The 24,505-nt window shown below is 43.6% G+C and overlaps 1 protein-coding gene across 5 annotated transcripts in view; it reads left to right on the top strand.

Annotated features, from left to right (window-relative positions):
- The window catches only part of MED13L (mediator complex subunit 13L), a 213,787-nt gene that overhangs the window by 93,839 nt on the left and 95,443 nt on the right, over positions 1 to 24,505 (top strand). For 4 of the 5 annotated variants that reach the window (XM_084764816.1, XM_084764815.1, XM_084764818.1 and 1 more), the window contains exon 3: positions 19,948 to 20,032. The exons of the other annotated variant lie outside the window; for it this stretch is intronic. In XM_084764816.1, the coding sequence (XP_084620942.1) occupies positions 19,948 to 20,032 (85 nt within the window). The remainder of the gene's footprint in view (positions 1 to 19,947; positions 20,033 to 24,505) is intronic. 5 annotated transcript variants of the gene reach the window in all.

Raw genomic sequence — 24,505 nt, 5'->3', positions numbered from 1 at the left:
TAAACTATTCAGCTTAAGAAAGATGCTGAGAAACGTGGCTGGGGAAAAGGAGCTTGCGTTAGGAAGTGATGTGCTGCTGACAGGGTCATATGCTTTGTAGTGCAGTTACCTTGGGAAGTGGGGTGAAGGAAGTGAAGCAGTCGCGAGACAGGAAGGCTGCAGCAGTGCCTGAGTGCAGCTGGAAGCCACAGGGTGAAGGTGCCGATGGTCTGGTGTGGTGAGTTATTACACCTTCACTGTATTAACATGCACAGAGAGATGGCTATAGGCTCAATGCACAAGACTATTTAGTTTAGGAAAAGCAAAGCCCATAGACTTTTATGGGGTGTTTACTTCTGCCAGAGACACTGTTTTGAAGCTCCTCTGCTCACCACCTTTGTTAGTCCTTGAAACTCTTCCAGGAAGCAGTTTGACCTTCAGAGACTGTACTGGTGTCCTCTCTTTACTGCATGTTCCTGTCTTTGCACCTTTGGCCAACTGCTAAACTACACATTATCCCGAGTCCTGATGCGATCTCGTGTTGCCAAGGCTGGGTCACCGTCTGCCTGGTGTTTTCATATAGTATGCACTACCAGCTCACTAGTCACCTTTAGTGGCATTGAAATGCTTATGTTCAGCTGACTCAGTTCCATTTAGTAAAAGTCCTTAAAGGTGCTCTTGTGAGTCTGTTTTATTATGAGGAGAGCAGCCCTAATCTGGTAAATCCTAGAGCTTTTCAGCATGTAAAATCTATGTATATGTTCCTAAAATCCTGGAATTAGACACTCATGTTTCTAAGCATTGCTGATAAAGGATAGGCAACCTGCTTAGTTCTTGTGTGTGATGTGTACCTAGTTGACATTTATACACACACACACACACACACACACACACACACACACACACACACACGGACATACATCCACAAAACAATAATATATTGCGTTTGTGAAGCTTACACCGTAAACACGTTTTAGATTGCTTTTTATCCTCTTCAAATAAGGGGACTACTGCGTTGTTGATTCTTGGTCATAAATGTCCTTGTGTAGTGGTTAGCTAAATTGATACTAGCAGAGGATTTATACTGAAGATGCTTTGGACAAAACTTCCATGTTTTGGGATAGGTGCTTTCATTTATGGGAAACCTATAGAGAGAAAACCTATGAGAAAGTTGATTGGGGACAAAGATAATTCCAGAATTTTAGGAAAGGCAGCTGAAGTCACTGCCAGGGTTTTTGTAACAGTGAGGAACAGCAGAGGGAGATATGGAACATTGGCCCACTGTGTCCACACTCTCAGCAGATAAGACTGTGACAGTCCTTGGTGTTGTCATTCTAGTTTAGGCATCAGGAGGACTAGTGCCAGGCATTCTTGTAGAGGAGCCCTGGGGTGTGGGTGAGCACATCTGAGTGGAGCATGGAGTCCTTGTGGCAATGGGCCGCCAAGCGCATTTCCAGGGCATCTTTAAGTACTGTGGGTGGAACCCACAGCAAAGGCAGAGTGGGCAAAGAGAACCTTGTGCTGTGCATGCTCCGCCACCCTGTGCAGCCACCTGGCTTCAGTTACCTTCTGCAGCAGTGGCTAGGTAGTTGAAGTTGAAAGTAGGGGAATGTGTGTGGTCTCTGTGAGCCGATCAATAACCTGTTTCTCGTAAAGGCACAAGGTACCCTGGTTTGTTTTTTTTTTTCCTGGTTTGGAAATAGTATTTGTGTAGGCACACATGTAATATTTTCAACTTTAACAAATGGTTTGTGGCTAGCCCTTAAGAGAGACAAAAGAACAGAGAGTGTGCTGGCCTCTTCTTGCCTTGCCTGCCTTGTAGTTTGTGTGCACCCTCCCCCCCAACCATCTACCCCCACCCCGCCATTCTCTCTGTTTATAATGATGTTTATAAATCTAATACAAGCCACAAAGATCACTTAATGCACAGTTTGGTTGGAATATTTTAGAAGAAGCTTGTCCCAGGGAATCATGTACATGAAGCTTTCCCAAGGGGGGAGTGTAAATCTGTTAACATCATCAGCCCTTAGGACACACCGAACACCTAGACAGGTTGACTTAAAGCTTGCTTCTGAGGCAAAGCAGTTTCCAGTTTCCAGCTGGTGACTGCAAATGAGACATTGGAGTGTGACCCATCCAGAGTCATCCTCAGAGATGCCCAGGAAAGCAGCATGCCCGATTCCTCTGCTTTGCAGGCCATTTCCCTTTACTTACCTTGTGATGCAGAATCAGTTCTGGATTGTATTTGTGTGTTATGTGCATGAAGTGGTGAGGCATGCTGGTTTCACTTTTAGTGTACATTGATGTGGCAAAGCAATAGTTGGCCTTACTTGTTTTGACACTGAGGGAGGAAGAAAAATAACATTCATTAAACCTGTCTTCAGTCTTTCGTCAAACCCAAACCAAACCCAAGAATGAACTTTGTCTGGGCTTGAAACTGTAGCTCAGTTTCAAGTAGAGCTCAGGTAGAGTGCTTGCCTGGCATGCACAGTTCCTGGGTTCTATACTTAGCTTCACAGACCCAAGCATGGTGGTGTGTCTACAGTCAACCCCAGCACTCTGAAGGTAGAGGCAGGATCAGGAGTTAGGGGATATATATATAACTCCCTATACAGTCTTCGGTTGTATAGGACATTCAAGACCATCCTGAGCTACATGAGGACCCCCTTCCCCCAATCAAATAAGCAAGCAAGCAAACTTTTTTCCAGGCAGTGTTATAAGAGTCTCTTTGAAGCATGTTCTAGTGCACTATGTGAGAAAGCAGACGCTTGAGTGTGTGGCCCCAAGCCAGTTGTCTCCTCCATGCACTCACTAGATGCTCTTTCTTAGTCACACCCTAGGAACCGAGTGGTAATCATACCCCAGTGGGACTGTAGGCATTTGCAGAGACACCATATGCTCAAAATGTCAACACTTATCTCTTGTCAAGTGCTTACTCTACTTAATGTAGACAGTATAGATAATAGACTGGATTTGGGCATGTGGTAACCAGTGGTTGGCTATTGGCAGCTAATGTCCAGGTTTTAGCAGTCAGCACTGCTCTTAGAGTCACTTGGCTATGAACAAACCTGTTCATTCTAAAGTAATAGGGACTGAGCCCTCAAAACCTGCCGCCAGATGATGATAAAACGTCAGCAGGCAGATATACACCCATTTGTGTGAGTGTAAAGGAGAACCAGTTTGGATGTTTGTACTTCCAGTAAAGACACTGACAGAACATTCCAGCATACGATGAAAATGCTAACAGGCTTGGTTCAAATGAACATTTCTTTGAAAGTACCATTTTGTTTTTATATATACACATGTATGAATTGTGCATGCTTGAACTTTAAAAAAAAAGCAACAAATTAATAATAATTGAAACTTTTAGTTGCTTTCCCTTTGAAGTAGGGTCTTGCTCTGAAACGCAGGCCACTCTTGAACTCCTAGAGCCACATGTCTGACCAGCCTGCAGCAGCTACAAACCTATTTGTGTATGTACTTGTTTGATAAGAGGAAACATTGGCTCAGAAATATTTGAGTGCCACTGTTCACGTGGAACTGTATAAAGAAAGCTCTGGGGATAAAGCCTAAATGGAAGTCTGAAGCTGGTTTGTGGCCTTTGAACTCTATAGGGAGGTAATGAGCAAGGCAGCCTGGCCCATAGGGCACGGCCTGTGCTGGTGATGTGGAGAGTAGTGATTGCTGCACTGAGCCTTCCAAGAGTCAGAGTCACTTGCAAGGTGGACACATAACACTCAGAGGGCTTCAGGAAGAGAAGTCTAACAGCCCCAGAGGCTGTGGGAGGACGAATGGCCTTACATAGCGACTAGTGTGTCCAACTCAGCTCAGAAGAGAAAGGCTGGCCTGGGTGTCAGGAACCAGGTCAGTGAGAGGCTGAGCTGGATGTGACGGAAGGGCTCTGAGTAGAGGAATGCAGATACCCTCTGTCTACCATATTGAGATGGACCTGGCTGGTACCAAAGAGGCAGAGAAGGAAGATGATGCCAGTAAGGGACATGTGGCCTCCAGAAGGGTGCACATGGCAAGGATGGTAGGAAGCGGATGTGTTCTTCCATCTTGAAGATGGAGCTGGCTGCTTGGATGTAGAGTGAGAGAGGAAGGCTGATGCAAAATTTTTTGCCAAAAAACACTTACTGGTACTGTTCAGACACTTTTTTCTATTTCTTTTTATAGAAACAATACTTTGGGAAACCTGGTTTCTCAGGGTTAATTTTATGTATATATTTTGCTATCATGTCATACAATTTCCATTGTTTCACATGTAAAGCTATTTGTGTGTTCTGTTTTTATAGTTAGATTTCTACAAATGAAAAAGAGAGGACTATAATGCAGTGTGCTACCGCCACCTAATGTTTGCTGTCTTTAAGTGTGTGATCACAGCTGGCCATCCAGCCACGATGGCAGTTTGAATACAGAATGTTAGCAAATTAAGTGAGGTTTATTTAATTGCCTTCATATTAGGCTCCTGTATGGATACTTAACATGTTAATTGAATTGTATAGAAATAAGGTTGTGAGTTGAAGATTAATTTTATTGACATCTTGATCTCTATTAAATTCAATTCAATGGATATGTATTTGTTTTGATCAGCCCTATTGTCTCTCTGTTCTCATGGTTATTATGTTCTGATGGGTAGAGGACATACTTAAAACAGCACATGGTAACAAACAAGAAAACAATTAGCAGAGGAGGGAAGCAAACCGAGCAGCAGACATTGCTGTTCTGTAAACTGAGACTGTGGTTGAAGAAAGCAGAACAGAGTGTGGAGATGATCAGTTTGTACTGTGGTGACTGCATAGCAGCTGCTGCTCCTGCTGGGCAGGAGGGCTTCCCGTGGAACCCAGGAGTGTCTCACTGCCCCAGTGCTCTGGAGGGCTTTATTCTAGACTGCTTCCTATGGTTTCCGTTTTCTTTGTCCTTTTACCAATAGGATAGAATTAAATGGGTTAATTGGCTATCCATGTCAAAAACGCTCTTTCCCAGGAAGCTGCTCTAATACTCCCTTAAAGGTGCATTTCAGAGGGACAAATGAGTTTTTGTTCTCATTCCTAGCAGTGATACCACCACTCTCTAGGTAGAATTTTAAAGTCACTTGTATAACAAGCAAGAATGCCAGCCCCAAACCAGTAGAAGGCTCAGTACATGCTTTCAGTAATGTTCTGGTCGTTGTACATTCAGCTTTGAAGTCTTCAGTCAACTAGATGGTGAGCAGTGATGAGGGCCAGCCTGTGTGGAGTGCTCCAGGACAGATCAAGGAGGGTAATAAGAGGATAGCATGCTGGGAAAAGGCAGCTTTGCTCACGCTGTGCAGATTTTCCTATCATGCATACTTTGTTTCTAGTAGAATTATAAAGTATATTTATGCCAGGCATGGTGATACATGATCCCAGGACTCTGAAGCCAAAGGCAGGAAGAAGTTTGAGGCCAAACTAGCTTGGTTTACATAGTGAGCTCCAGGATAGCTAACACTACATAGAGAGAGCTGGTAAAATCCCAAAACCAGCAAGAAAACACCACTGGGGAAAAAATGTATGTAAAGTAGCCATAGATATGCTATACTCTCTACCAGGGACAGCTGTTGAAGTTTAAGGTCTGTCTGTTTGGCAGGTAGTCAGAACATACCCACCAAGCTTAATACTCTTTCCTGGTGCTATATAAAATAAAATAAATGAAAGACAAGTTTCCTATTCTTAAGGAGTTAATATCAGTTGGGAAAATGCTTTTCAAAATAACATTTTGTGATAATGGTACACGAATTATTTAATCTTTAAACATTTTATTATTTTTATTCTACATGTATGAATGTTTTGCTTGCATATACATATGTGCACTGCATGTGTTCCTGGTGCCTGTAGAGGCCAGGGGAGGGCTCTGGGGCCCCTGGAATTGGGTTTAAGGATAGTAGTAAGCTGCCATATGTTTGGGAAAGAACAGCAAGTGCCTTTAACTGCCAAGGCATGTCTCCAGCCCCATCCCCTCATCCTTCTTCTCAATAAGAAGGTTTAATGGCACATGCCTTTACTCTCACTCTCCCAGAGGTGGAGCAGGTAGGTCTCTGTGAGTTTGAGGTTAGCCTGCTTACATGGAATGTCCCAGGCCAATCAGGGCCACCCAGAGAGGCCACATCTCTAACAATAGCAGCTGCAAAAGAGGTAAGTCTAACAGTTTTAGCTCTGATGTTAGGTGATGAATTGGATGAGCTGGCCTGGCTGTGTCACAGAACCAACCTTTGAAGGGCAGTGTTTTCTCTATTTGCAAAAATGGAGGCTCTGCATTAGATAGTTGCTAAATACCGTGTGACTCTAGATCTTCACCGTCGGCCCTTGGTAGTCCCTGCCTGTAACAGGGCAGTGGAAGACACTGCTCATGTTTTATTCTTTCCAAGCCTTGGAAATTCTGGCATAGTTAAAGTTAGAGAGACATGCACCAGTGATGATGTTCTTGATACAGGATTTTCCTGATGAAGACTCCATGTTTCACCTGAAGCTGTGACTTCCTGTCCTTGGGATTAAGGTAGGGGTCACTGTGGCTACACCTCTACTTGAGTAATGCTTCTGGTGCCACCATTAACCTGATGTGTTAAGGGTTTGGAATTTCTACAGTTACTGGCAGAAGAGATATTCAAAGATAATCTTATTTTAAAACAGCCCCTCCCCCATTTAAGCACATAAATAAATAAATGTCCCAAGTCAGAGATTTAATTTATGGTAAAGTTCCTCCTTCTGTGGTTCAGAATTATTGTTTGAGTAAAACAGAACAGAACACATACTGCTTCACACTGTTCACTGCTGTCCAGTCCTTCTCTTGAAAGTCTCCCCGTAGGTTGCAGTATGGCAGATGATTTCTGAGAAATTAGGGCATACCAAGTCATACTTAGGCTAATTGAGCTTCCCCAGAGCTGACCTGATGGCCACAGACAGTGTGTAGGAAGTCGGCAGCTCCACGCACCACCTACTGCACTGAGTCGTACAACTCCAGAGCTGGATGGAACCACTTAAAAGACCAGCAGCTTTCTGTCTCTGCTTCTCCTGGACCAGAGCTTGGAGTGGGGATCCCAGGGACCACCCAGGAGACCGTGGGCCTTCCTGCTTCCAGCACCACCCACGCCCTCCTGTGTGGCTGTGCATAGAGAAGTAGTGTTTCAGAACATTTATTTGTGAATCAGACCATTCTGTCTTTTAACAGTACACAATTTAAATAATGGTTTGTTTTTATTTGCTCCACCTTCATAGTTTTGCACCCAGCATTTTTCAAGCTCTCGCTATTTAAAGGTCATTTTATTTGGACAAGGAAGCCTATGTGAGTTGTTCACAGTTGGAGAAGTCCCCTGACCTCAGTTAAGGCAGAGTTAGCGTACTGGGTGCAGTCTTGTCATTTTGTCTCCAGTGCGCGCAGCAGTGTGATTGGGGGTTACTAACAGATTCTAGACTCGTTCTTGAGATTTTACTGTGATTTGGAGTTCCTGACAGATTTTCCTGGCTTTTGTAGACACTGAGGTTCTGATTGGCCTATAAGTATATTAACATCATGGTCCTCAAGTAGATTAGTTTTTAATTCTAGATCATTTCTTAACCTTATGGTCTTCACGACTACACAACTTAAAAAATATTTTAATTTATTCATATTACATCTAAATTGTTATCCCCTCCCTTGTATCCTCCCATTCCTCCCTCCCTCCCATTTTCCCCTTACTCCCCTCCCCTATGACTGTGACTGAGGGGGACCTCCTCCCCCTGTATATGCTCATAGGGTATCAAGTCTGGTCTTGGTAGCCTGCTATCCTCCCTTTGAGTGCCACCAGGCCTCCCCATTCAGGGGACGTACGACCACACAATTTATTGCCTTAATTTCTTGTAAGATTCTGTGTCTACCTCCTAAGAGAATGGTTTTGTTGCTGGATACAAGTGATCACTTGCTTAGTCTCCTGGCCCTACTGCACCACCACTGCCACCAGATTCCACACTCTCCCGGCTCTTGCACAAGAGTGTCGACAACAGCTGGAGGTGGAGGCTCTCAAAGGAGTTTGGGCTTAATGGCTTGATGTCCTCCAAGGAAACAGTACCGGAGTTAGCCTCCGCAGGGAGATGACGTAGAAGGAGAGCACACTTCTTTCCAGGCAGCCCTCTGTTGTGTTACTCTGCTCACCTTCTGACTTCACGTGATTCTCACCCTCACCTGCCTCATCAGAACTTCGCTCGGGAAGTAAAATGTTCATGAGCGTGTGCACCTGCTATGCTCTGTGGTGATGTAAGGCCGCTAAGCTACATTCACTATTGCTTAAAAACATCCTACTATGCTTGGACTTTAGAGACGTAACCACCACTGATTTGGTTATAAAACACTGTTTTACAGGGCAGACACAGTCTAAACTATTTGACATAGAGACAATATAGTAAATGCAGTGTACTTCGTGCATCACTTTTATTTTCATGTGCATATGCATACTTAAATGCTCCTAGGAACATTTGGTGCAGATCTGCTTCACTTTGTCCTGGCTGTTACACTGTGCTAGTGGGATGACTTGATACCATTTCCTCCTGTTTGAACTGTGGCAAGTGCTTAACACAGAGTTGTGTGCGTCAAGTAGCTCCGAGCTGATACGATTATGCCTCTGTTTCTTTCCCTCCTTCCCACACACAGACGTGAACACATAAGGGCACCATGCACATGCTTGAGTGGGAACTGCAGTGGTTAGCACTCTCATTGGTCAGTTTGGACACTGAAGCTCGTGGTGACATTCAGGTGTGAGAAAGTCATTCTGAAGAGCTCACTTTGTAGCAATACAAAATGCAGGTGCATGCGCCTACAAGACTCAGCACACTTAGTGCTCCAGCCTTCCAGCCTCATTTACTGTCAAGGGACTGCAGCAGCCATACATCGTTGAAGAGCTGACCTAAGCACAGCCATAGCTTCCCGTGCAGTGAAAATAGTTTCTACATAGCCCACACGGCTTCTGAATCTGTAGCTGCTAGTGTGTGTGTCAGTAAGTCAGACCTCAGTGGTCTTTTTTTTTTTTTTTTTTTTTGCCTTGGACCTCGCTCTTGATGTGCTCCCCTCTGGGGGGCCTTTCCCACGCATTCTCTCTGACCTGGCTCTTTGGCAGCATTGGGTCTCAGAAGCAGAGCTCCATCCTCATGGTGATCTTCCACTGCTCAACAGCTGCTTCCAACTCACTGGTACAAGTCACAGCCAGTTGACACCGTCCATAGGTCTCTTAGATCACAGATGTGGAAAGGGATTGGTAGACATTCTTGTCTCTGCAGCAGGGTGTCTGAGGCCCTGGCTGGACAAACAAGGGCTGTTTTAGCCTGATGCTAAAACTACCCAGAGATGCCTTTAGTTACTGGCTTACTCGTGAGTTCTGGAATGAGCTAGCTGTGGTGGGTATTCTACAAATGGCTTCTTCCTGTGCCTGGACTTCATCCCTAAATAGTGGCCCCAGAGTAACATGCCCCAGGATGGCTTTGTGACCCAGCCTAGTTGACATGGAGTCACTTTTACCCTACTCCTTGGTTGAAGTGTCTGTGAATCTGGTTTCCAGTGGAAAGAGACAGAGACCCTTTGGTCAGGAGGAGGGGAGTCCAGGAATTTTGGGTTTTCAGCACTGTTACCATTTGCTGTCCTAGCATCTAATATGGGTCAGGTGTTTTCATGTAGGAAAAGTGTCACATTGTTACTATTGTAATTAAACACAAAACTAAGATGAAGTTTGTTTTACATAAAGATATTTCTTGTTCTGTGCCAGTGGTTAATAGAGATGTGTGAATTAAGACCCACAGCCAGTTGTATCAGAGCTGGTACAGCTGGGTTCAGTATTCTGTCCATTGAGATGTTTCTCAGGAAAATGTTTGTGTCATATTGTATACTATAATTGAGCACTTATTTTGCTGAGCACCTGTGCCATTGTTTATGTATGCTCAGTAATGGCACTGTGTATCTTTAAAAATGTGCAACTACGCAACTGCCATATGCTACTTCTTTCTTAGTGATCTGTCACCACAGATAAACCTGTGGATAGATGAATACCATCTGATGTGGACACTAGTAGCATGTGCAGTGACTCTGCTATGCACATAACCCCTCTGTATAGCATAGCAGCATCTTGGACTATCTCCACTCTACTGCAGACTCCGTGGCTAGGTCTGGCCTCCTTGGAAGGTGTCCTCACCTTCACAGTTAGTGGTGGGGAAACTGTTGCCTGGGGTGTCAGCTGAGCCAGCTCGGGGAAATCAGCACCTGCTGCTTCTCCACACGGCTGTGTTTCAAGACTGAACCTCCAGACAGGTTTTAGACTCTAGACTTCCAGACTACTACTGTCAGATCTGTTATAGTTACATGGGGCCACCTAGACTTAGGAGCAGGAGCAAACACTGTTAGCATTTGATAGAGTGGCAATGCCGTATTAAAAGAAACAGCACACAGAGTGAGTTGTTTTGTGAGTTTGGAAAATACTCATGTCAGATTAGATAAACTGTGTCTGGACTGCCTAGGGATGGGATCCAGGGAGCCCAGGGCCCCACAGGTGCTATGGACTAGCTTAGTCTACAGTCACACATGTGTGCACAGGTAATCCTGACTGTTAGGGTCAGGTCTCCACAGTGATCAAGGCTGACCTAGAGATTCGAGGGCAGGGATGCTCAGCCTTGACAACAAGGTAGTGCTCTGTTTATGGATGCACCATGGACATTTGAAAATACCCACCAGAAATTGGTTATGGTTTTGGACTGCTTGCTGCCTCTCAGTTGTGAGGATGTATGCTGCTTTCTCAATGCTGTCTGAGATTTGCAGGGATTCGCTCTTTATGCGTGGATGGTCAGTGGAAATCAGACTTGAAGCATCTCTAGCTGATGTTTTCTCCTAACAGGATAATTGCACCTTTGCCCATCTGTGCCCATCTGTCCCTTCCAGCCAGGTTATGCGCCCTTTCTTTCCTGGCAGGCAGCGCAGCCCAGACGAAACTGGCTGTAAGAAACACATTTCTCTGTGCAAATAGCATGTTTAGTTTGACTATAGGGCATCTCAAAATGATACTGCAGTGTGGTATTCTAAAGGAGCATTTTTCCAGATATTTTGTATGGGGGACTATGATAGTAGCATAACACTAGGCATACTGCAAAATGACAGACAAGCGTCTCCAGTGCCATGGATGAATTTGAGAGGTTCCAGAGACAAGTGAATAGAAGAACACGGCCAGCTAAGAGAACATGGTGAACACCTGTTTTGGTGCTGATCTTTCTAAAATGCGACATTGGGGCTGTACACAAACTCATGCATCTGTACTTATCTGTACACGTAGAAAAGTGAAGGTCTTAAACCCTAGCCCTACAGTTTCAGAGTGTTTGTTAAAGTTAGTAATTACATAAAGCAGTGCCCAGCTCAGGGCAGTCTGTCTGATGAGGATCTTGTGGACGTGCGATCAGCCGGGTTGTACCCAGTGCAGTGGCAGAGCCCTGTGTTTTCCTCTGTGGCAGAGGGAAGCTTATTTCCTTCCACTAATGGTGATCGCCTTTCTAGTTCCCTGTGCAGCCTGCAGGTGTGTCCACACGGTTTTCGAGATAGCATATCTCTTTTAATATTCTCTTATCTATACATGCATATAGATTATGCTTATATACTTCATAATAATTCCTCTGTTTCCTCCAAAATTAGCAGTAGGATTGAGTGAGTGCAACTTGAGCCTCTTTCCAGTGCCTCTTGGGCTGGAGGAGTTTGTGCCTCAGGGATAGTTGGTGTTGCCTGGAGACAACTGGAGAGTGGATGCTTTTGTCATCTAATGCAGAGTCAGATGCTGTACAACTGTAGGGTGCACAAGGAAGCTGCACATTCCCCATTGCCTGGGTTGTAAGGCCCAGAAACAACCTACACTGGATGCTTTTGATAACATATTTTTCAATGTTTAAGTATCAGACACATTTACTCTTTCCTGTTTATTTTTCTGGCGTTTCTTACCTTGTCCTGTTTGTATGTTTTTTTGTGAAAATGGCTGAGCTATGTAGAGCACTTACCTTGTACAGTAATCCTCATATATTCAGCATTTTCAGACTGTTGACCGCTACATGCAGCAACACTGAATGCCTCTATTGCTTGCACTGTCTGCTGTAGGACTTCAAACTCATTACTGATCAGTATCATGTGTCTTTCCCCCTACCCCCCCCCCCCACCAGCCCACTAGGGCAAACCAGGAACTTGACAGCTAGAGCTTCCATGGGCACCACACTCAGCCAGTGCTCTGGCTTAGAGGGGAAGGCTACAGCCTGGAGCTCCTTGAATGAGAACTAGGCTTCCAATATGTCACCAGTCTTTTCAGAAATACCTTTCTGGCCTTTTGACAGTCTTGCTTTTTAAGATGGCCTTTTAGTTTTAATGACCTTACCTGCTCATTGATAATTTCAGAAAAAGTAGATATGTTATCAAAGGCACTTAATTTCCTGGAGAATGAGGTTTCGGAGTATCAATACATCCCGCTACCAGGAAAGTTTTGGTCATGTTGTTGTAGAAAATGAGCAGTGGAACATCAAAACTACACAACCTGGAGAATTTTATTTTAAAAATATACTTTTTTTTTTTTTTTTTTTTTTTGGGTTTTTCGAGACAAGGTTTCTCTGTGTAGCCTTGGCTGTCCTGGACTCATTTAGTAGACCAGGCTGGCCTCGAACTCACATAGATCCGCCTGCCTCTGCCTCCCGAGTGCTGGGATTAAGGCATGCGCCACCACTCCCGGCTTTAAAAATATTCTTAACCTGAAGGAAAACAAAGCAGCACAAACATTATGTTGTTCCAGTGTGGCCAAGATGATTTTTGTTCTTTTGTTTTTTCTAAATTCCTATAAATATGGTCACTTTCAAAGAATAAAAAAGGTTTTTAGAGCCTTTTTGTGAACTAAGAAAGAAACAAGGAAAAATAGCACTGCCCATGGTACCAGGGTCTGCTCGAGATCTTGTGGAGAAAGCACTGCTGTGTTGTATAGTGGGGTTGGAGCTTTGGGTAAAGGTCTGTGCACCAAGGGATTCAGCTCTGCTGCGTGTAGTCCAAGCATCCTCATGTTGGTTTTGGTTCTCAGTATGGAAGGTATGCCGGGCCCAGTGGGCACTGGCTTAGGGATCACTGCCCTCCCATCAGCCGTTCTCATGGCCTCAGCTCTTGGAAGAGAGGCATCCTGAAGGAGCAAGGCTCTGATCAGACTGCTGTGTTTTCTCACTCTCTTTGTGTCTCCTTGACACAATGAAGTCAGGAAGACTTTCTGCCCTGTCATCTCCTTATCCCTGCTCCCCCCCCCCAAAAAAAAACAACAAACAAACAAGGAAAGTTAAAAGACCCTGAGCTTTTGTAGGTGTGTCCTGAGGAATTGGGTTTGTTACCTCCCAGGAATTACAGGCATACCTGTGTCTTTACTGATCTGGGGTCATTGCAGTGTGGAACATGGATGCACATCTCCTTAGCCAACTCCACTGATGTGACTTTATTTTTTCTGACCATGATTGATGAGACCTTGTGAATTGATAGTGACAAAGTGTTCTCATTGATAGTAATGGTAGCCCATGGAGTTGGTAGATGCAGTAATGCATAGGGAGACGTGAACAGTTAATTACAGTACTTATACGCCTGTCTTCTTGGGACAGGGGTGTTTTTAACATAGTAAACTTCAGGAGATGCACTTTGTCGGTGTAACCCTGTGGTTCAGCATGTGCTGAAGTCTACATGGTGCAGCACATGACCTGGGCAGCCTTGTGCATGCAGGCTGCGTAACACAGCATCCATCTTCTTGCTTTTTGTTCCACATCTGCCTCAGAAACTATGAGCTAAGGAAACACATTAAGTATTCAGTTCCCAAGGTATTTTGTTCTGAGACCAGAAAATAGAGTAACTCAATGGGAGAGTTACGATACTCTACCCTTTGAAGGCGAGCAGTAATAATTCGATTCTGCTAAGAGTCTTGACTGTAACCAGGCTGAACATGGAAGCCAAATAGCCAGTTTTCAGGTTGCTAGCATACATTTAAGCTGAAAGTTTTTAAAGCATTGTGTGTGTGCATGCATGCGTGTGTGCCTGTGTGTGCCGGTGTATGCACGGGCATGTGAATATTCACTGTGGCATCATTTTTTATTACTGATCATTAATTTTATTTTATTTTTTTTTTTAAAAAAGGAAGCCTATGAAAATAATGTTTTTGGAGGAGGTGTTGTTCATGATTGTACACGGTACAAAGAGACAGAATAAAAGAGGAGTCTGGGCCGTGTAGAGAATAGAAGCTGTGCTGTCCTATCTGGTTCTGGAGACTGATAGCCTTAGTGACTCAGCTTTGACTCTTGAGTCATTGAGTAGCACATTAAAGGTAGATGCAGGTGTTGTACTTTTGACCTGGTGGGTATCACGTCCAAAACAATGTAACAGCATGAAATTGCTCATGACTTTTGGTGGACTGTAAAAACAGGTGTGCTTGGTTCTCCCCCTCGTGTGCAACCTCCCCCCCCCACCCCCCCACCCCGCTTCAGTGTGATTGAACCAGGGCCTCATGCTGCTAGAATTGTAAGTACTGCATTACAGTTTTTTTAAAAAAAGAGGTTTTAAACATTTATTATTACTACTACTACTAATTATTTGCCCTAGATATATTTATGTGCATGAATATGTGCCACCTGAGTGTCAGGGAGCTAGCTGTGCTTCTGGGAGCCCGGCATGGGTCCTCTGCTAGAACAGCGCGGGCGCTGACCCATGGAGCTCACTCTCTAGCTCCTAAAGTTGCTTCATGTTTTGAAGTTTCTATTTGCTTTCTTTCTCTTAATTTTCTAGGAGCTGTTTTGTTACAGCACTCTTTACATGTATGAATTCTTTTTGCTTTATAGCACATTTTTAATGTAAAGTATAGTAATATTATAGAAAGCTTTAAAAAGAGGTTGGTTTTTGTTTGTTTGTTTGGTTTGGTTTTATTTTTTGTTTTTGTTTTTTGTTTTTGTTTTTGTTTTCCAAGACAAGGTTTCTCTGTGTAGTCTTGGCTGTCCTGGATTCGCTTTGTAGACCAGGCTTGCCTCAAATTCACAGCAATCCACCTGCCTCTGCCTCCTGAGTGCTAGGACTAAAGGTGTGTGCTGGTTTTTTTTTTTTAATGTTAATTATATACAATGTTAATCTTCATAATATACTTTCCACCCAGTAAAAGCTTTTGTTGTTGCTAATTACCAATCTCTGCGCCATGCCCCCCCCCCCCCCACAGGGTGCAGCCAGACACCTGGGAGTGCTGTAGCAGAGTGGCCTGCTCTTGCTGGTGGGGCCTCTGTTTTCACAGCTGGAGCCCATGCTAGTGAGGCATGCTAGGCTAAGTGATGAGCTGATGTAATTATTCTGCACTTTTGCTTTTCTTCAAAGGAGTATTTTTTAAAACTACATTAAAGTAAAAAGGTTGGCACAGTGTTTATATAAATGAAAATGAACTATTTGTAGTAAAACTAGGTGAGAGAAAGTGCAGCAAAAGTCTACTAAAGGGAAGATAAATGAATACTTCTGTCAGTGTCACAGACTTTTGGTGAGGTAGGAGAAAAAGAAAGGCCAGTAGTACTTAGCTAAAAAATGACCAGAATTTCCACTGTTTCCAAGAAATAAACATGGGGGTGTGTTTACTTCATGAGGTTCTCAGCCTTTGCTGTGGACTGCTACAGTGCCATCCGTCCCTCAGGTGGAGACAGGATATGCAGAGAGGACCAAGGTCTCAGAGAGTGTTCTCTATGGTGTTCACGCTGTCTCTTTCTCTTCCCTTCTCCTCTTTCTTTCCTTTCCTCCTTTCCCTCCCCCATGTTATTTTTGCTGCATTTGCTGTTTTAACCTGTCAGTTACAAACTAATTAGTATGTCACCATGGCTGGCGGCTCATCTAGGAAAAGTCTGCTGTCTCTTAATCAAAGGTGATTACAGTTCGCCCTGTCTGTAAACGTGCTTGTTGAGTAACGAGAATGCATTAGTCTCTGGCTCATGTGCGAAATGAAAGGCAACAAGAAAGCAGCGCCATTGCTGTCACTCCAGGCGTGTCTAATGAATTGTGTTTCCTTGTTCTGGTGGTCACGCCAGAGAGTGCCCTCTGCCAGGCTAAGCCTCCAGTAAAATGCTCCGAAAGATTATTCCAGCAAGAACAGAAATGCTGGCTAAGTGGGGGTCGGGGAGAATGCCAAGGAGACAGCTGCTTTTCAGACTGCGCAGTCACAGCACCAGCAGACAACTGTTTGAGGTGCAGTGTAGAAGGCGATCCAGGGCCCATCCTGTCAGAATATCAGTAGCAAGCTTGAGGGTGTGTTATGTTTCAAAGCAGGTCGCTTCCAAAAAGTATAAGGAAATAAATAGTTTTAAATTTTCCTATTTATTTGAGAACAGCATTGAAACCCAGAGGTTGAGTCTTCGTGACTAAGATAACCATCTTAGAGGAAGGCTATCCAAGCCATTGATGGCTTTAAATGAAAAGTGTGTGTGTGTGTGTGTGTGTGTGTGTGATGTACATGTGTGCTATATAATATGTCTGTCATATGTGTGCATCCTACATATCATAATGGTTTTCATTAATATTGACCATCTCTTGGTGCCTAGAACATAGTTCACACCTGTAATTCTACAATTCTGGAAGCTGAAGCAGGTAGATTCTCATGAGTTTAAGGCCAGCCTGCGCTGCACTGTGAGACTCTGCTCAAAACCAAAACAACCCCCTCAGTTTAATCATATCTCATGATGATCCTTTTTATTTCTGAACATGTAGCCACTTAATAAACACCAGCTTTACTTACGACGTTTAAATAATCTGTGCTTACCAAGAGAGCCTTGAGTTAAAGCGAGGTGCAGACTGCCCTCCAAGGAGCTAGAGGTCACTGCCAAGTGGGACTGCCCTTCCAGGCTCTTGCCTATTTATGCTTTTTTTTTTTTTTGAGTACATTAAGAACATAGTATAAAACGATACTAATCATTGTAAAATGCTTGAAAAGGGTGGTGAATAGGGTGAGCTTGGGTTTGGAAGTCACTGTGATACTTGATGATTTCTCGTTTAGTGAGTGATCCTGGCAACATGGGGCTATTTTCTGCGCAGCTGTCCTTTGAAGATCTCTTTCAGTGTATCCAGAAATCTAATTCTTTGACCTCCTTTAGTTGAAAATTTACTGGCTTTACACGTGCCCTGCGATGCATTGAAATGCTAACGTGGGTCATGTCTCAGCTGCTATAGCACTGAGCAGAAACCTTCATTAAAATTCTGGTTATCCTGCAACTGGCAGAGGACCCATGCTGATAGAGGTTCCTGAGGAAGGCGGCAGCCTGGTGACACTGCACAGCCACTCTGTCTGCTGAGCACTACCAGGGCTGTTTATCTAACGTTGCAGATAGGTGTGAACTAGCAGCGTTTCCACTTGTCTTCCATCCCTAGTATTATTTTATCCTGTGGTCCTTATTTGGCTGATGAATTGACAATGGGAAAGCTACATGCATTTCTGATATACATTGGTTAAGTGATGCCAAATGTTCTACATCTACTAGCAGTTCAAGAGAGCAGTGCCGTGCGTGAATTGGATTTGACAGAAATAAGTCCATTTAGTTATTAATGACTTCAAATAGATTTTACAAGGCAATCAATAACAGCAAAATGATGATCAGTCAATGATACTGTGTGGAATTGGATTTTTTTATGGGTATGATGCTATATTTCAGAATTAATGTGACATTATGCTACTTTGTTACTTAATTTTTTGTTAAGTCAATTTTTTTAAAGAAATCAGATGTTGAAAATTCTCTATCTTTAAGTATTATTTGACATAGTCCATAAGTGAAAGTGATAAATATTGTCTTGTTGCAAGGTCTGCTCACTTTATATTTCTCAGGAAGTAGATGTATGTATTGAAAAGTTTAGTTTTTAACTGCAGTTTAATGCATTGAACAGCATAGTTGAAAACAAAGACAAGGAGCAGATTCTCAGGCTCCATTTGGATTCCTGTTCCCTGGGCCATGTGTCACAGCAAATCTAACAAGGATGGCCTTCTCCTGTGCCTTGCTTTTTAAAAGTCTATTTGTGGTTGTAGGGTCTAAGCAAAATGTGTTTTTCAGTAGTTCGGGGCTGATTGAGGAATTCTGTTTCCCTCTATACCCCCCACCCCTCACTCCCTTTGCTGTGGTCAGTAGGCTTGCTGAGCTCCCTGTTCTGGTCAATAGGTTTCCGTGGTTCTGATGCCTGGGGTTACAGTGCGGTGGGGACGTAAGGAGGGTTTCTGTTGCTGTGGACGTTCATGTCAGCTCTTGCTGCATTAAGGGAAGTATGCATCACAGCTCAGAGGGACCCTGTGTTTGAAAGCAGTTCTACTTGAGACTGCACAGAATGAGGGTGGATGCAGGAGCTGTGTGCTGCGGTCCTTCCCCACCCTCCTGGACGGCTTCTCCTCATCACTTTTCCTTATTTGGCAGAGTGGTGTCCTCTGGGAAACTCCAAGCCACCGAGTGTTTGCTACCCTGTTATTTTGCCACATTGACACCGTAGCACTTGGAACCTTTTATATGATGCTTCGCTTAAAGAAGCATATTAATTCTGCAAGATGCAATGTTCTTAAAGTTGGCAAAAGTTAAAAATTATAATGATTTTGAGTATTTGAACACTAAGCAGTAATTATTGCTATTTGGAATTTCCTTTATAAAACAGTCTCTTCTAAAAAGTGTTTAGTACTTTTACAGTTTATCTGAATGAGTGTGATATTTAAAAAGCTAAGCGACAGCACTTTAAACAGATTCTGAGTATAGCTTTACAAGCACAGCGAGGTAACCGTGTGCCAAGAGCCTGTGTCTGCACACAGCAGCTGTGGCAGCGCTCACGTTTATTTGTCGTTCTTAATTTGGCTGTAACAGTTACAATAGCTGGAGGGGAGTGTTTGCATTTAGGAATTCTTTGTTTTGATTGGCACTTCCCACTCATTTACTATACAGAGCTATTTGATTTTTTTTTGTGCCTTTTTTTTCTGATACCAAAAGAATTTAAATTGATAAATACAGCCTATAAAACAGTTTTCTTACTACTCTTTTTTATTCATACAGAATTAATATTTAACTGGGAAGCTTGGAATCGAGATTTAAAATGTTGCATTTATCACTGAATGATTTGTGGGGTTCATGAAGAGAACACCCAGTTCCTGTAGCTGTTCCCACACACGTTGTGACCATTGCCTTTGTCTTCCGGGTGTAGGTTCCCCTGCCACTCACGAGAACCTAAAGCTATTCAGTAGTCTAGCTGCCTCACCACCCTCAAACCTCCCCAAACCTTAGTGTCAAGTAGGATGAGATCCCACCTGCCTCCGTCTCCCAAGTGTCCATCCTGTCTTGTATCAAACTAATTTAACTTAAGAGGAAATTATCTCTTTTTGCATCACTTCCAACTATATAATTACAAAAAGAAAGTGTTAGGACTGCATGGGAATTGAACTGTTGGAGTTACTTCTCCATCCATGACATAACTCACTTCAAAGCAAATGTGCTAGTTTTCTCAAATGTTAGCATTTATAAAATTATAAGCCCAGGAGACAATTGAATATTGTAGTGAGAATTAATTTTTAAGCAAATGTCTAAGTCTTTAAATCCCATCTAGATAGACTTTCAGGTAAACAACTGTGTACAATGGTCTCCTCAGTCTAGGTTTGCTCTCTGACACCTTTGTGTCTCCAGTAGAAATCTTCTCAGAGTTGGCTTTGAGACTATCAGAAATGACTTGAATTTGAGGGCTGGAGAGACTGGTGGGAGTGGCATGGCCCATGAGCACCCTGGAAAGGCTGAACCCCGATCTCTCTTCCTACATCCCCATCTTGGGCTGAGGACAGTAGTTCTCTTTCTGTTCCCTGTAAGATTGAGAGGAAATCTTTTGAATTAGCTCATTAACTTTGCATTAGAAAATATGTCAACGTTTCTTTTTATTTGGATGTCCTTTTTACTGGTTCTTTTTTTTTTCTTTTTTCTTGTTTCTTTTCAGTTGTGGAAGAAGGACTCTGGGAAAATGGCCTTTCCTATGAATGTAGGACGCTGCTCTTCAAAGCCATCCACAATCTGTTAGAAAGGTAAGAAGGGGGCACTGCCCACAGTCTACTGGGCTTCAGAGACAGGGGGTCATTTGCAGTGTGAGTTATGTTTTTATATCTCCTTGTGTTTTACATTGATAGAAAAGCTTAGGGGCAGTGTATAGAACTTCTGTATCCCCCTCCCAAGTCCACACATGTTTCTTGTTCAGTTTTTAGTTTATTTCTGGAATCATTCACTAACTTACCATTGATGCTCTGCTTACTCTTTGAATATTAGGTGTACATTTCCTAAGATCAAGCTTGCCCTCTCATGGAAGCAGAGGATCACGAAAGCAATGACGCCATCTCCTCTAACCCTAACTGAGATGCTGCCAGGCTTTGCAGTTATGTTTCTTGCAACAAGTTCAAGCTCTAATCCATGAGAACACAGGGTTTAGTTTTCATGCTCTTCAAATGTAGGAAAGTTCTCTCTTAATGTTCTTGCTGATACTTCCATTTTTGATGAGTGAGGCCTTAGCTTGGCTCCTCAGTTTGAGGCAGTTTCTGGTGATTTGATTAGGCTTATGCTTGTTAGTGGGAATGCATGGAAGTGAGGCTGTAGCTACCCGAATGTCCGAACATCTGGAGCATCTGACACGTGTGATGCTAGTTAGGCTCTGCAGTCACTTGGTTGGAGTGATGTTCTCTGTCAGGCTTCTTCATTCTAAATTAGAATTTTGCCCACTGTGATCCTGGACAGCTCATTGCTGTTGTAAGTTGTGGTGGACACAGTGGGATTGTGAGATTCCCCCTCTTCTCAATCCACTCACTTGCTCTAGCACCCGCTGACGGTCCTTGCTGGAGTCCTTGCTCCATTATGATATACTGTTGATTTGAAATGTCACCACGTCTTCTCTTACTAGTTGTCAATCTGTTATGAGAAGAGATTTTCACCATAGTCAGTCTCTACCTCTTCTCTCCCCTCCTCCCCCATCCTTCTTGCTCCCCTGCCCCACAGGCATTCTCACATACATAACCGCATTTGGGTTCTTTGCGCTGGCCTGGTGGCCCACACCTGTAATTATGTGACTTCAGTGGTAGAAGCCAGAGGATCTGGAGCTCAAGGCCTGGGATCCTTAGGGGTTTTAGAGAGCTGTTCTTAAAACAGACATTCATATTCATGGAGTCATGTTTTATTCATGCATTCAATGCCATCATTTAGGTTGATGCCCACATTCTTGAGAGCTGACTGAAAAGCGTTGACTCGAGTTGTTGTCTGACACTGTCATTGCTGGAGTGCCCTTCCCTTCTGGTGTGGGCTTCCTTCCAGGCTCTCAGTGCTGGTTTGAGGGGAGATCCAGATGACTACGAATGGCTTGACTAAGAACCTCAATGGGAATCAGTGCTCCCCTCTCTGGAGTCTGTAGGTGATGCTCTGAGGTCACCAAAGCTGGAAGGACATTGCAGGGCTGTTAAACTCAGGCTCCAGCTGCTAGCTACAGGTGATGGCTGGAGGGCTCCAAAATGCCAGGCATCATCTGAGCCAGCAAAGAGCCTCTTCTGTCCATTTTGGCTTCCTTCATATGGTGGGTCCTAACAGTACTTTGCTCTGCAGTTTTCTGCAAAGATGCCACATGTCTGAAGAAACATTGACTTGAAGATCCGGGGGTAATCATCAGTGAAGTGTTTGAGAATTCCCCCCCCCCCCACCACCACCAAATAAACAAGATCAAAAGTACACCCAAAATCCATTCAGGAAAGTAGGAAAAATTTACCTTTTGCACAATCCTATAAAGGGCTCATCAGGAATGTGCCTTTGAATAGGGTTCCAGGGTATATATAAAAAAGCACAATTTAATTTGTAACTTACTGTGTTTTTAGATCATGATCAGTTCCTTCCAGAAAGACATAACTTTTCTCAGTTCTGTGTTTTAGCATTTTTCTTTGTTGGGTGAAAATTAGAAGAACAGAAAAACTGAGTGGAAGGACATCATATAAATTCCTTATTCAAGGTTTATGAATGTAGAATTTATGATGGGAACTAAGGCCTGGGTCAAGTTCAGCTGTTATTTTTAAGACCATCGATTGTGACATACAATAAAATTGGGTCTCAGTTTAGCCGAGAGTGTCAGCACTCAGCCGTAAATGAGCAGCCTGTATTGGGGGTGGGGAGGGGAGCTGGCACCTTCAGTTTATGTTAACACATGTAGTGTATTTCACATACTCTTGTCAATAAGTATTACTTTCCTATAAGTTTCATTATTTTGTTATATTAAAGTTGTCACAGGATAGCCTATCTGAACCTCCTCTGGGAGTCGATTCTGAGACAGGGAGTTGGACAGGTTTTATCTGAGAAAACGTAATGACCAGATTTCCTCACTCAGGTAATCCAAGCTCTTTTGAATAATCTGTGGCCCCGGTCCTGTAAAATTGTCTCTCACTGCCCTTCAGACTTGAAGTGGCTACATTCTACGAGTGAACGTTACCTACTTGTGAGGCAGGAAAGCACTGTGATTCCTTCTTCACTGCCAGCAGAATCTGGATGGCGAACCCATACTTCACCTTTGCGTTTTTCTATTGCTTACATCACTGGCTTTAACTTTCTCTCAGTCTGCGGTGGAGTTTGGTGTTTCCTTCTGCCGTTTCTGTTGTGCTTTTCTGCCCGTCCTCGGGGAGCGTCAGCCTGGCTTTCCAGTGTGAATTCTGAGTTCCTGGCATGAAAACTGACGAGTGCCTGGCTAACCAGCTTTCTAGATGACTTTTTGTTTAGCTTATCTAGTAACAAAGCCTGCACGGGGATTTATTCTGGGTTTTCTTTGTAAGTACAAAGATGCTTAATTAAAATGAAATTCCATTTGCTACCTTGAGAAGGACTGAGAAGGAGCTGTGTGAGCTGATCTCTGTGGAAGGCTGGCAGAATGATGTCACTGCCATGACTCATCAAGGACAGTTTCACTACAGGACTTAAGTAATCCTGCCATTTTTCACATTCTGGACTACTCTGACGGGTACTGAAGCACACTCTGTTGATACTCTGTAGGCAGTTTTAAATTATAAGCAGTGTGACTTCAGATACTCTTCAGTTTCTCTTGTCATTATTCAATGTATTATGCACTTCCGGCTGGAGTCATTTGTCCATCTAGAAACCAACCAACCAACCAGCATGCTACTCCCGCGAACATTCATATAAGGGTGTCACACCCAAGAGGGCATTTGTGGTTATAGTTTTCTAGTTTTTCCTCTTTCCAGACACCCATTTCTAGAAATCCTTTTCTTTGTGTGTGTTTTTTTTTAAAGATTTGTTTGTTTATTATGTATACAACACCTGCCTGCATGTATGCCCGCACACCAGAAGAGGGCACCAGATCTCATTATAGATGGTTGTGAGCCACCATGTGGTTGCTGGGAATTGAACTCAGGACCTCTGAAAAAGCAGCCAGTGCTCTTAACCTCCGAGCCATCTCTTCAGCCCCCCAAATCCTCTTTTTATTGCCTGCAGAGACAGGAGGTGTTTTGGGTCTCTCAGCTCCATCACCTAACCTACAGTGATGTGAGCTGTGACCCAGCACACCACCTTTATCATTCTGAGAGCAGCTCTGTGTTTGACTGATAGCCTTTACAACTAGGAGGACAGTAATGATGGGCTGTTTTTAGAAAGAGTGGAGACAACAATTGATAGTTCCCAAGTCACTCCCAGAATTCTGGTCTGTAACATCCTTCTTCTGTGGTCCCCCTTTCTTGAGGGTTTCTCTAATCTGAGCAGGCTCTGAAGGAGGTTGCATCATCCTCAGAGAGTACTTAGTGCTAAAACGTGATTTGGACCGAGAAGAGTGGAAATCTCCTCTCCTGTTACTTTCATGGCTTTATTTTAAAAGCTATCCTCTGGGGCCGTATCAGTCATCTTTTAAAAAATATTATAGTGGAGATTAAAATCCTTCTGTTTTAGATTTACTTATCTATTTTATTTGTAGGAGTGTTCCACCTGTATGTATGTCTGTGCACCAAGTGCGTGCTTGCTGCCTTCAGCATCCAGAAAAGGGCAGTGGATCCCCTTGAACCAGGGTTACAGATGGTTACTGTGAGCTGCTGTGAGTGCTAGGAGCTGAGCCAGAACCTCTGGAAGTACAAGGGCTGTTAACCTCCCAGCCATCTCTTTAGCCTCACTTCCCTGTGCTTCTCATCCCCCTGCTCATAGTTCTTATAAAATTGAACTCTCTTCCTCTTTCCTGCCTTCCACCCATCTCTCTCTCCTTTTAGCCACATTCTTTCATTTTGGTGGATACTGGCCTACTTTAAATGTATTGCCTCTTTCACCAGTCAAGTTAGGCTCAAAGGATGCTACATTATCAGAAGTAAAAGCATCCTTCTCCTTCAGAGCAGAGGCTGATTGTCTGCTTGGAGTACTGTTGGCCTTGCTGCCCCAGGCCCCTGGTACTGAGCAGACAGCCTTTACCTTTCCTTGCTGGCTTCCTGATAGAGAGCAGAGAGAGCTGGTAACTCAGGAGCTGGAAGCCTGTGCTACATCTGCCCTGA

This window comes from Acomys minous (assembly GCF_964271855.1).
Source record: "Acomys minous genome assembly, chromosome: 16".
In the NCBI taxonomy this organism is placed as follows: domain Eukaryota; kingdom Metazoa; phylum Chordata; class Mammalia; order Rodentia; family Muridae; genus Acomys; species Acomys minous.
This window is presented reverse-complemented; position numbering and strand designations above follow the sequence as displayed.